Below are 13,861 nucleotides of genomic sequence, written 5' to 3' on the forward strand. Positions count from 1 at the left end.
CCATATCACCCCTTTCAACCATCTCTGTGATAACTTGGGTATCACTGCTCAGGCTCTGGCCTGGCTGACCTCTTTCCTCTCTGACCAACGCTCCCAGGTCCAACTTGGGTCCTTCCTATCATCTATCTCCCTCTCTACCTGTGGTGTTCCCCAGGGGTCTAACCTCTTACCCTGGCCTTTCAACCAATACCTGGCAACTCTCGCCCACTGCATTGCCATTTTCTGCTCAAATTTCCAGTGCTATGCTGACGAAACTCAACTAATTTTCATGCTGCTCTCTGCCACCTCCTCTCCATCTCTCATCTCTGATTGCCTAACTGCCATTAAAGATTGGTGTGCCGCCAATGATCTAAATGCCAACAAGACTGACATCTCCTCATCGGTACACCTTTACCATCCTTTCCCCTCACTCTCTGGCTAGCCCCCATTGGCCCTCCTCCTACCACTACCTGCGAGGCTAAGAACCTCAGGGTCATCTTTGACTCCACACTTTCTTTCTCCGCCCACATCTCTGATGTTTCAAAAAAGTCAAACTTCCTACTGCACTTCGTCAGAGGTACTCTGCCTTTCCTCTCCTTGCCCCAGAAGCTCATTGTCTCCCAACCTCTGGTTCTCTCAAGGTAAGACTATTGTAACAGCCTCTTTCTAAATATTCCTGCCTCTACGCCCTTTACAACTAATCCAGAACAGGACTGCGAGACTTGTCCTTGGCCTCAAGCACTGGGATCGTATCTCTCCAGCTCTGAAATCCCTTCATTGGCTTCCAGTGGATGCAAGGATTACATTCAAAACCCTCTGCATTGTCCACACAGCTTTCTGGGGCCTGGGTCCAAAATACCTTCAACTATCCCTCCGTAAATACCTCCCCTCTCGAGCTCTTCGCTCCTCTACCTCTAACTCCCTCATGGTCAGTCGTTTTTCAAAGAAACGAGCTGAGGGTAGATCTCTGTCTATGGGTGGGGCCTCCCTTTAGAACAGCCTCCCTGCCACACTGAAACTTCAGGAGAACCATCTCTGGTTCCGGAAGTACCTCAAGACCTTCCTCTTTGCTTCTGCCTTTGCCCCCTCCTCTCCCCTACTGATCGGTTTCTCTCTTGGCACCGTGCACCTGGCCACCCTCTGTCCTCGGGGCCAGGTACCTGTTCACCCTGCCACCCTCCTGCACTGCCTCCGGGCCGCCCCTTGCACTAGGGTCTGTATCTGTACCCATACAGTACCCCACCCACTTTCTTTTCTTCCGGCACTTATCAGACATACCCTGTCTGCTGCCTTAAACACAGCACTTGCCACTTGCTGGCTACACTACCACAGTTTATTGCCTTTATTATTTATTTATTTTATTTATTTATTATTATTTATCTGTTTCTCCTCTGCTCTGCACTTTCCACTTCTTCCCCCTTCCCTACAATTTTCCCCTATCCCTTTCCCATGCACTTTCACGTTCTCAATGTCACTGGGCCTAGTAAAACCGTTGTTTTGTTCTCCCCTGTTCCCCTCCCTTGCCTTGTCGCACTCTGAAACACTTGTGTACGAGCGCGATATAAATAAAATATCATATGATATCATATCTCTCCCTCCTCTCCCAAACAGCTTGCTGACTGGACGCCTGGTAGTCCTCAGAGTCTCACAGGTCCAAGGCACCCTCCCAACTCCTCACTGCACTTGCCTCTCGGCCCTGCATCCCACCCCCTGATTGCACTTGAGAATGAACCCAAGAGAGCTGCTCTCTCTGCACGTACCCCAGGCTCTACCGACTGGGTGCACTTGGAACCCCGACCCCTTCCCTTAACTGTTCTGTGCACTTGCATGATCCAAATGCACCTTGCCTAAGATCGTCTGTCTATTCTCCCTTGTATTCACCCCCTAATGTGCACTTGTAAAAAAAACGCAGAATCGCTGTCAGGCCTATTTGCTGTTTCTCACTTGTTAAATGTATCTTTTTCTCTTACTCTGCCTGTGCAGACTATTATCGCCTCAGAGTTTCAAGGACTCTGAGCGACTGTTGTTTCTCCCCATGTTCCCACCCTCCGTGAGCGCTTTGAAACATTTGTCTGTGTATAGGTGCTTTATAAATAAACATTACCATTACCATTTGATTATATAACATTTGTTAGAAATGGAAAAGTCAGACGGTTTTTAATGTTATTACGGCTGGGCTTGTTAGCTACTCTGTCCAGATTAGGTGCTTGGCACAAGATTCCTTACTCTGAACACACCTGTCGATTGTGTAATAGTGAAGTTCAGACAGCAAGACATTTACTGACTGGTTGCCAAACAGTCAGTGATAGCCTCAAGAAGAGTTATTGTAACATCCTCTTGCCATTGGAAAATGTCCAAATGGGTGAAACATGGGCCTTTCTCTTTTCTGGCTCAAGCATGGTGCTGAATTACACCATATTTTACATTTGGAAAGAAATATAAACATGACTTAAAACTGAAGAGTAACATTTGAGATCTAATGTTGACTGTGCTGCATTTTGTAGACTGAAATTTGGATAAGATTAGGAAGTGGGTGTTTTTTTTAGCTTTTCATTAAATGTCTTCATTTAATCATCAAACTCTATTCATGATACAGAAATATGAAATTGTTTTAGTGGTATTAGAGAGCTGTTAGTACGATATTTGCTGAAGTAATGATATGAAATGTTTTTATTGGATTCCTTTTTGTTATACAGTGTTAAAAGGTTTATGTAACCATATACACTTTAATAATACAAATGAAAAATATCATCAATATACTTATACCATTAGAAAAAGAGCTCTGAAATATGCCCAACATTTGAGTTGACATATGTACTTCCGCACCCCACCACATAGCTCGGGTGATATGTGCGGGGCATATTTTGTCCCTATTGCCGTGACACCTAACCTGCTGAAAAGAAGGTGCCTTGTACATAAGGATATTCTTATGTAGAATAAATTTGAAGATTTTTATAAGAAACTCGATATGTTGATAATATGATGCAAAATATTGATATCGGAAGTGTCTCATTGCTATTAGGCAATCTTCATTGAGTAATGATAGCATACTAAGAAGTCATGCAAGGTGATCAAAATGTTTTGTCTACTGGAAGGTACACACTGATAGTTGTTTTAGAATGTGTTTAAAATTTTGTTCCTAATTCACAACATATGAAGGCAGGTAAGTGACTAAAGACTGGAAGATCCACATATGGGAATGCTTGTGTAATGATGAGATAATGGGCCTCCCCTGTAGAGGATCCCCCACCCCCACTTTGTGTACCTCAGGAAACATATGGATAGATGTAATAACTGGATGGGGGGTACACCTACAGTTGTATTGATCCTGGGAATTCAATCTTTCTCCCAATCCTGTTTGTAACAAATCTTTGAACTTATCTGAAATATTGCTTATGGAATTATGGGCTAAATTAAGATAATGACAAGCCTTCCCAAGTTGAAACTCAAATTCGTTTTACTAGTAAACAGTATTTAATATCACTGACCGCAAATAACTAGCCCTTACCATATTCAGCATGATTTCTCACAATTGTAGAGTCTTCTTGCAAAGATGTAGTAGACTATGTTTTATTCGGGTACATTTTCTCACTTTCTAGATATTTTAAGTCCAATTATACATTTCCATGAAAAGCATCAATATGGGAAAGATTCACAATGGTCAGGATACATTTAGATTCTTTTTTTTAAGTTGATATGAAGACACCTGTATCACCTTCACTCATGTTGGAACTTGTACTGACTGATTCCTTACATGCAAATATATGCATTTCCTATATTGACCAATTACTGACCAGGAGACACACAGCATATTCGTAGGCATTTATCAGCAAAACTTTTCTGGAATTTCAATCTCCATATATGGCAAAACCAACATAGGGCCACTAGCCACTATTCTACAAGGGCAAACATCTCCAGAATCATCAAGCCACCTCAACCATAATAGGATGGCAAACCAGTTTATGAAAAGAACAAATAGCAAATAACGTATTCAAGTTCATACGTGCTTTGCTGTTTTAATAGCTTGGAGTGTGAATTGGGACCAATGTCCTTTGGCCCTACAATAGCCCCTTAAAACATAAGTAAATGTAACATTCAAATTGTGCATGGTAATGGAAAAGCCAAAACATGATCTAGAGTCATTGAGTTCCTAGATTAAACCTATCTGCTTTAACTGTATTTCAGGTAACAGATTTGGGGAGGCAAATTGAAACATTTTCTGGAAGCAATGACCAAGCAAATTGCATCTTTCCACAAAGCTGTAGCAATAGGGTAAGATAAAGTTATTGGTTTCATAGCGTTTATTATTGTTGCTTTAGTTGTGATCTTAAAAATAATGTTAGTGAAAGTGTATTTTGGTGCCTTGAAAAAGATATTTAAGATATCAGACAAGTAACTCTGCCAGTGTCAAAAGATATACCAGTAGATTTTTAATTATCTCCCTTAAGGAATATGTAAAAATGTTTGCTATTTACTTACAGAGCATGTTTAAAAATAGATGGTTTGGGGTTGAAATTGTCTTCAACTGTGAAATTGTATTCATGTTCACCCTGAGGTAAGTAACTGTGTGGTCAATTAATCCTTTGCAGGACTCTAGCTAGTGTAGTGCACCCTCGAGGAGGTAGAAAGGGGAATTTACCTGAGCCCTGTTCCATTCCCTGCAGTCTTAAGTCAATAATAATATTTAGACAAAGACAGATTTAAAAACCATATCTCCCATGATGCCACACAATGTAAGTAATAAAAAACAGATCCATCTCAAACCATGCAGACTGGATTCAAAAACGGAAATCTTGTCTGCATCGCCCTTTCCCCACTCAGAACTACAGAAGACAAACACTTGGCCACATCTTTCACAAAACTCACATATCAGTTCACATGACAGCTCCCAAATCAACATTTCCATAATTACAAAATCTGTACCGGAATATCCATAAGTAACAGATGTTAAAAAAAAACCATATACAAACCCTGCACTCACTCAGTACCAAACCCCTGGTAATTTTTACTTCCAAAATACATCACTTTACCATGAACAAACCCAGACTGGAATTTACAGAATGAGTATTGGAAATAAGGGGCCGGACACAGAAAATCGACAGGGACTATGGTGAACTGATAAGCCTGTTCAGAATCACCATCCTACGTCTCTCCCAGAAACTTAAAAAAGACAAGTCAGACTCCAGCATAGGAGCACACAGACTTCTGGCAGCAGGCACAGGACCATTCACAGCATGTGTTCACCGAACTACAAGACTCCTAACAGGCAACGTAGCAAGTAAGTCTCCACACACCCTCCATCACTCACTACCCTTACCCATGAAAAACAAAATATTAAAGGAATCCACAGTACAAATAAGATTTGTATCATACCAGCTCAAGCCTATTCCTCTTCCGAACACCTTGTTTGCAGGCTTGGTTTCTCCCCCACTCTCTCACTCACCCTTGTACCATCTACCAGCCCCCTGCCCCCATCTCTCTCTTCCTATTCGAATGGGCCGATCCCACCTCCTCATCTTGGACCTCTACCTCCAAACTCCTCTTTCTTGGTGATTTCAACATCCACCTTGACTCTCCTGTAACTGTGAACTCATTGTTCCGTGACCTCTGGGATTCCCTCTTGCTTACCATTCTTCCTTCTGGTCCAACCCACTCAGCCAGACATCCTCTGGATGCGCTCATCTCTTCAGACATCCCCATCTCTATCCCGCTCACTAATCCAATCCCCTTTCCTGGTCTGACCACTCTGTCCTCTCCTCTTGCCTGGGGCCCCTCAGCCCTCTATCCGAGCCACCCCCTGCACTGCCAACTTTCTTCTCCATAATTCGACCGATGACGCAAGTGTCAGTCACTGCTTTTGCTTCCACTTTCATCCCCCCTGCAATTCCCACTCCTGACTCTTCCTCTGATTCTGTCCTTGCTAACCTTAGCCTTTCCATCTCTTACCCCTGTCATGAGGATCCGCCTGAAGCCTGCCTCCAGGTGTAATGGCTGGTATGACTCCGATCTACTTTCGCTGAAACGAAGGTGCAGAGTTGCTGAACGGAAGTGGCAGACTTCAGGTTCATCCCCTGACAAACTGGTGTGTCGCCTACTCCAAAGGCAATATTGCTTCTCTGTCCGCTCCAAGAAGAGGGCCCACATTCAAGCCTGCATCTCTGGAGCCACTAACAACACGGCTGAACTTTTCAAAATCTGCAAGGAACTCTCCAACCCTAATGCAGTCTCTACCTCTCTCCCTCCCTCCCAGGCCCTCTGCACGGCCCTATCCTCCCATTTCACATCCAAAACTCTGCACCTCCTGTCCACACTCTCCACCATTCCTACCCACTCTCTTGCTCTCTTGCCTCCCTTGGCCCCCTCCCCCCGCAGATTGAGGCACTATAAAGGTCTCATCCAAAGAAGTGCTTTCCTGCTCTTCCAGAACTATCAAGGACAACATCTCTCTGACTCAGCTCTTGCCCATCTCTGCAACCACTCCTACACCTCAGGCTCTTTCCCTCTATCCCTCAAACACTCCCTTGTGCACCCTGTCCTAAACAATCAGTCTGCTGACCCGTCCTGCCCGGCTAACTACCGACCCATCTCTACCACCCCCTTCCTGGGCAACCTCTTGGAAAAGTTGGTCTTCCCCGAACTCATCCATCATACTGAACTTGCTGGTTGCCTCCACGACCATCAATCTGGATTCCGGGCATCCAGAGGCACGGAAACTGCTCTCCTGAACTCCCGTGAAGATCTGCTCGCTAATATTCACTCCAACTCTCACTCTGCTCTCATTCTCCTCGATCTCTCCTCTGCCTTCGACACAGTCAATCATTCCATCCTCATAACAAGGCTCTTTGACACCCTTGGCATCATGAACAGGATACTGGATTGGGGGACCTCCTTCCTAACTAACTGCCCTTCCCAGGTACGACTGGGCCCTTTCTCCTCCACCTCCTCGCTCTCCTCCTGAGGGGTGTCCCCCAAGGCTCTATCCTGTCGCCTTGTCTTTTCAATATCTATCTCGCACCTCTTGTCCACCTTATCTCCTTCTCTCCTCACTTCCAGTGCTATACTGATGACACTCAACTTACCTTCAAACTTCCCTCTACTATCCCCCCCCCCTTTTCCCGATTGTCTGACTACTATCCAAGCATGGTGTGCTGCAAATGACCTCTGTCTCAATGCCAGTAAGACTGAGATCCTTCTTATGGGGACACCTGCACCCTGTTTCCCTTATGCCCTCTGGCCCCCCTCCTTGGGCCCTCTACCCTCACCATCCTGTGAGACCAGAAATCTCAGAGTCATCTTCGATTGCTCTTCTTTAACACCTCACATCTGGGACCTTGCCAAGAAGGCCAACTTTCAGCTTCATCTCCTTAGAGGCATTCTTCCTTTCCTCCCCTATCCCCAGAAGCTCAATGTATCCAGAGCTCCCGTCCTCTACTGGCTGGACTACTGGAACAGCCTATTACTCAATATGCCTCTTTCCTCCCTCCACCCCCTTTAACTAATCCAGAATAGGGGTGCAATACTTATCCATGGCCTTAAGCCCAGGGACCGCATCTCTCCAGCCCTAAAATCTCGCCACTGGTTCCCGGTGGCCATGAGGATCAAATTCAAGACTGTCTGCATAATCCAAAAGGCTTTCTGTGGCCTGGAACCCCGCTATCTCCAACACTGTCTCTCCCCAAATACCTCCCTGCTCGAGCCCTCTTCTCTTCTAGCTCAAACTCTCTGCTGATCAAACGCTTCTCCAAGCAGAGAGTTGGGGGCAGGTCTCTCTCTCTCTGGAACATCCTCCCTGGCCCCCTCAGACTTGAGCTGGACCTGCGTAAGTTCCAGAAACTGCTCAAAACTCTTTTCTCTTCCTCCTTCTCTCTCACTCTCCTCTGCTAATCACCCCACCACCGCTAACAATGACGGCCTGGTACTCACAAGTCTCACAGGTAACCAGGCCCTCTGCCCAGTCAACACCAGCACCCTCAGCCCTTCCCTCTGGACCCTTTTGGGACACCCCCATGCTGCACTTAGCCAGTGGTCCCCCTGCACCCCAGGTGCCCTTTGGCACTTCCCCTCCTGGGCCCACTCTAGCTCTTGCCCTACCTTTTCCGATTCCCCCCAACCCTCTTTTCCCTCTCCCCCTGCACTTGCTTGTCCAGATGCCACGAGGCCTAGTAGGACCTTTTTGTTTGATTACTTACTATTTATACTATTCTTTATTGCTCCCCTGCTCCATCCCCATTTTTGCCCTGTGGCACTTGGAAATACCATTGGGTTGTATAGGCGCCTAACAAATTCACAATACATTAAATATAAATACATTTCCAGGAGGTAGAGAGTGTTTCAGACTGCTAGAGGCTCGAAAATCAAAACCTCCCATGGGACAGACCAGGAAAACCCGCCAACATTTTTTAAAACACAGGACTTACCAGGAAAGCTCCAAGAATCTCGAATGGGAGGAGACAAGCAACCTGTTGAAAAGCATCCATCTCAAGCACTAACTTGGAATCAAGAATCGCTGTACCATCTCTTGAAACTTCAGATACTCTTTACCTGCCTCTACAACTAACCCATCGGGAAATGGGTAAATCTCTTTCTCCCATTGGCTGACATCTGGGGGTTATGTGCATGTGGGGGGTCCAAGGCTCTGGCGTCCCCCAGGAAAGTCAATCGATAACAATGTTAATAACCTTTCAATGCCACAGGGAAATGTAAACGTTGGCCCCCCTTGCGGACAATTAGCCTAAACCCACCCATAAAAAGAGAGCAGGAGCTCGCTGTGTTCTTATCGGGCGGAGAAAGCAAACATTCTTCTTGACGCTCATGATTGAAGGAAGGAATGCACAAATGACTGCTGCCTGGAAGAAGGAAGTGCAAGCTTTAAAGCACTGGGAAAGAGAGACTAGGAGCTGCGAATGCCTGGAAGGCCTTGGGAGAGGAGCTGACTGAGCAGTACAAGAGCACCACCCAAGTTCCTGGTGGGTATTGGAAAGCCTGCATCTGTGTCTTTCCACCAGCAACCCCTGCAGAAGGGAAAACAGAGAAACCATACCTGTGGCAAGATGGTGACATAATATTAGGTATCTCCAGCGCCATGGTTCTCTCTACTCTGGACTGCTACAATAGTCTCTTTCTCAATCTGCCTTCATCTGCTCTCCACCCTCTGCATCAAGTCCAGAACAGGACTGCAAGACTTATCCATGGCCTCAAGGCCAGGGACCGTATAGATCCAGCCCTGAAATTGCTCCACTGGCTCCCAGTTGCTGCAAGGATCAAGTTCAAGACCCTTTGCATTGTCCACAAGGCTTTCTGGGGCCGGGGCCCACACTACATCCAACGCTCTCTTCCAAAATACCTTCCTTCTTGAGCCCTTCGCTCAGCTACCTCCAACTCTCTTAAAATCTCTTAGATGCTTCTCCAGGCAGAGAGTGGGGGGTAGATCCCTCTCCTCTGCAGGTGCCGCCCTCTGGAATGGCCTCCCTGCCCCCTCTCAAACTTGAGCCGGACCAGATGAAGTTCTGGAAGCAGTTCAAAACTTTCCTCTTCACCTCTGCTTTCTCTCTCTCCCTCCCTTGCAGACCTACTCGTCTGCTGTACCAACTGGTTGCTTGGCTACCCTCAGAATCTCCCTGGGTCCCAGATTCTTTCTTTATCAGTCACCCTTGCACTGCCTCCAGGCCTATCATGCACTTAGGGGATGTAACTGTAACCCTACAGTCCCTTGTTCTCCTTGCACTACCCAGAGCCACGCTACCCTGACTGCACTTACTCAGAGCATTGCCATCCTGTTTTCCCCTTCCCTCTCCCTTGCAATTCCCCCCTCCCTTTCCCCTTGCACTTCTCGTTCACGCACTTGCATGATCTGAATGACACTCTGAGTCTCTAACAACCACATGGCACAGCGTCACCACTATGACATTGTTACCGATTCAGTGGAACATGCACTGGTAGCTCAGGAAAGTCCACTGACCAACTCACGATCTGGGATGTCACAAAACAGAGGTGTTCTGGTTTTTCAAGAATTCTGCACAATCAGACCTCCATGTTAACATTACAATACAACCGTAGGTTGTTCATCTGTCTTCGTTCATTTTGTCCAGGTAATTTGGATTTCTGGCATAAGTTATGCATGTCTAAAGTTACACATACGACTAGTCCTAACTTGTAAATTTAAACTGGAGGAACCAAGTGTAGTTTTATAACTGTCAGAAAATCTGAGTAAGTTACGCCAAATTCATAAAAATTGCCCACTGCTCTTAATTTTTTTGGTCTGCTATGATTTAACATTATGTCAGCATAATCTTGCCACATTTTAGGCAGGATAAGAATATATTTTTACAAAAATTATTCAAAAACGTTTTTCATTCACCTCACAAATAAATTCCTTGCAACGTTTATACCTACGATGTTCAAATGTTACTTTAATTTTGTTTGTAAAAGTATTTAAGAGAACTTTGACATTTTGGGTATACACTGAAAGTTACTCTTTTCTAGGTGAGTACCTATTCCCCAACTACACACCCACAATTCCAAGATACACCTCTGGTAACACCGACATTTTCCACCTACTATGTCTTTGGGTGTGCCTAAAATTACGCAAGTGTGTGTGTGTAACCATACCCCAAAAGTCTGCCTGCATTCATTTTGTGAATTATGAGTCGTTACTTTTATGAAAAGACATGACTTAGACTGAAGTCAAGTTATTAGTGCAGCAAGTCATAAGTCCACCTTATACTTGGAAAAATATGTGTTGATCACCACATTTATAGCTAGTCAAAATATATTATGTTATACCAATGCATATCTCTTTTCTTCGGGTTAGTATACAAAGTAGCTACATAAGATAATCAAGTAGCATTTTCCTGCTGCCCTCCCGGTTTAGTTTGATATCTACTTTTAGCCCTGATCTACAGCTTGATAGAGGTCCACCTTGCAAAACCATGTATAATGTTCCTAGCCATCATTGGCAGTCTTTTGCTTGGATTCCCAAGTCATTGCTATGTTTCTTCTAGACATAGCAAGGCTAAGTCTACTAACATAACCCAGAGGCTCACAGGTATACAGTCCGTTGACCATGACCACCACACAACTGTTCACCTTTTCCTAAATCCTCGAAGATTCCAACATTCCCATACAGAAGAGGTTCTCTTGTTATATTTTGAAATCCTTATTTATACCATATTTCATGTATTTCTTAGTTAAACAATACAAGTATCAAATGTAAATTCAAACGCATAGTGGAGAAAGAAAAGGCAGATGAAAAGAGGATGTCTGTACATAAAAACAATCTTGTAAACATTCTGTATATGTACACCTTGTTGTTTTATAACTCCTTTCTCCCAATGGCTCCTCTCATTTTCGTTCCCATGACAAGTGACACAAAGGGAACAATAGCTAGTCCGAGTAGAGTTTCAAGTATGAATAGCTCCTCCTTGTTTCTCCGTTTCATGGTCACTCTTTCCACCATTGCAGCAAACTTACTTAACCTGTCTGTCCATTCTTCCACTCTCATTATTTTTTGGACTTCCAGGGCCTGAAGAATAGTCTCTTGTCCACAGACAGAGTTTGTTTATCCATAATTGTTATTGTACAGGAGGTTCGTCTGTTTTGGCCTTTCATTGAACAGCACACCATTATACAAGTGGCTCAGACTACATATATTCTCTCTGTCGCATCTAACCAGAACTATGATATCTTCACACAGGTACACAAAGCACTTGCCTACATCTCTACCACATCAAAACAGAGTAGTAGCCATTAGGCCAAGCTTAGAAATCATGACTGTTGTCCAGTTCATCCTGTATGCCATCCTTGCTCAGACAGGCACTTTTATAGATTGATGTTGGTTTGTGGTCCCCATTAGTTCCAGCAGACCATACATCAACTGTATTTTTAGTCTGCAACTACTTGGCCCGTTAATATAAGCCAGGAATAAGCCAAAGCTGTTTATTGCAAAGTCACCAACCTCCCATCTTCCAAATACCCTTTAAGAACCTATTGACCTCTTCGGGCATCCTGTTGGGGAAATGAAGGGTGAGAGTATGGGCGTCAGAGGCAGCAGAATGAAGCACTGTGGGACACTAAAAAAAAGAAACTGTAAATGTGCAGGACAATTGGGAAAATAGGGCTGAATTATAGGAGTTTCTTTTGGAGGGTGGGGGGGAGGGGCCAGGGGGTACACGAATAAAGAACATTTAAATGCCAGCTAGAGAAATGCCAGCACAAAGATTAAAAGGTCTAATTTTCTGAGCTGCATTATTTTAATGATGTGAGTGGTATGCTGTGCATCAGGAGTGTCAAGAACACACAGAACCTTGACATTTAGGGGAAGAGTTGTGCAATGTTTTCTGTAAGCACTCCTTTCTTCTACACTGCCGAGACCACTGCTTTTATTTCTACCCATGTGCTGCATTTAAATGTATCTGCCTTTTTAATCTGTGCTATTAGGTGTTACTTGCGACACCTAATAGCCCAAACTATTGCATGTACTAATTCATGTGTACATAGGGATAAGGGCTTCTGACAAGGGGCACACATGAATGACATTTGAGGAGGGATACACAGTCTATTAGGTGTTGTTTGGATATTGATCCCTCCCATTCCCTACCCCTAGCCTTGCTAATCCCTATGGCTAATCCCACCCATTCCTGCCCATCTCAGGAACTCTTTGAGCTCTGAGCTCTTCCATGGAAGCAGCCATCTTGGATGACTGTCTGTAAGTAAGCACTCTTGAAGCAAGCCAAAACTAGCGGCCATGTTTGTGAAAGATACCATGCATACTATGTTGTATAGGTAGTCATCTCCGAAATAAGAAATAGTGGATTTTAGCACATTCAGGTACAAAATACATTTTGCATGTTTGGGATCACATCCACTGAAATATAAATGTTGTGGCAATTGAATGTGAACGTGTTATTATTTTACCAAGTGTGTCACCTACACCAATTACGCAGATGACACCCAGATACTCCTAGCCCTATCGGGTACCTATGTCTCAGATGTAGCCAGGATTAATTAAATCTATACCATAATTCAGGCACGGATGGCCCTCCACGGCCTCTGCCTGAAGGAAGATAAGACCAAGATTCTTCTGGTTGGTTCAGATACCCTAACTCAGCCCTAACTTCACTAATATTTGTATAGACAGGAACAACATACCCATTGCCAAAGATGTAAAAACTCTAGGTTTTTACTTTGACACAAACTCTAAATTTACTAAACACTTAAATATGACTGCCTCAGCTACTGCCTACACAGGTAAGCTGATCAGGGCATGCAGACCTCTATTATCACCCAACAGCTGTCTCATACTAGCCAGAGCACTTATACAATCCAAACTGGACTACTGCAACGGTCTTTACCTAGGTGCCAAGTCCATTTTGAACAAACAAACCCCAGATTCTGCAACATAATGCTCTTAGAGCGACCCTAAACATACCTAGAAGAGAGCACATTTCAGCAACCAGAAAGCTTTGCAAATGGCTCTCCATTCAAGATAAAAATCAATCTGAAAACTCTCTACCTCACACACAAAGCATTGAACTACAGAGCCCCACCATACCTGACTGACAAATTCCCTTTGAGATCCTCCACACGTACCACGAGATCATCGAACACTTCCTGCCTCTTGGTACCCAGATACAACCTCAAAAGAGTTGGCGGCTCCAGCTTCCCTGTCCTAGTTGCCCAGCTATGGAACACACTCCCTCAGGACATAAAAACTATCCAAGTACATACATGCCAACCCTCCCGATTTAGGCGGGAGGCCCCTGATTTTTCAGTGAAAAATACAGCTATTTTTCACGTTCTCCCGCCTAAAATAATTATTTCCCCAATACAATCCTATGGGGAAATTGTTGTCTCCGGATTTCTCTGAAGAATTCTCCCTCCCAGG

General features: G+C 44.5%; 1 protein-coding gene across 4 annotated transcripts in view; it reads left to right on the forward strand.

The window, feature by feature from the left end:
• Positions 1-13,861, forward strand: part of C7PH3orf52 (chromosome 7p C3orf52 homolog) — a 383,974-nt gene that overhangs the window by 98,442 nt on the left and 271,671 nt on the right. For 2 of the 4 annotated variants that reach the window (XM_069636457.1, XM_069636458.1), the window contains exon 2: positions 4,165-4,251. The exons of the other annotated variants lie outside the window; for them this stretch is intronic. In XM_069636457.1, coding sequence (XP_069492558.1) covers positions 4,165-4,251 — 87 coding nt within the window. The remainder of the gene's footprint in view (positions 1-4,164; positions 4,252-13,861) is intronic. 4 annotated transcript variants of the gene reach the window in all.

Source organism: Ambystoma mexicanum, chromosome 7p (genome assembly GCF_040938575.1).
Source record: "Ambystoma mexicanum isolate Mex_15411 chromosome 7p, UKY_AmexF1_1, whole genome shotgun sequence".
NCBI classification, from domain to species: Eukaryota; Metazoa; Chordata; class Amphibia; order Caudata; family Ambystomatidae; genus Ambystoma; species Ambystoma mexicanum.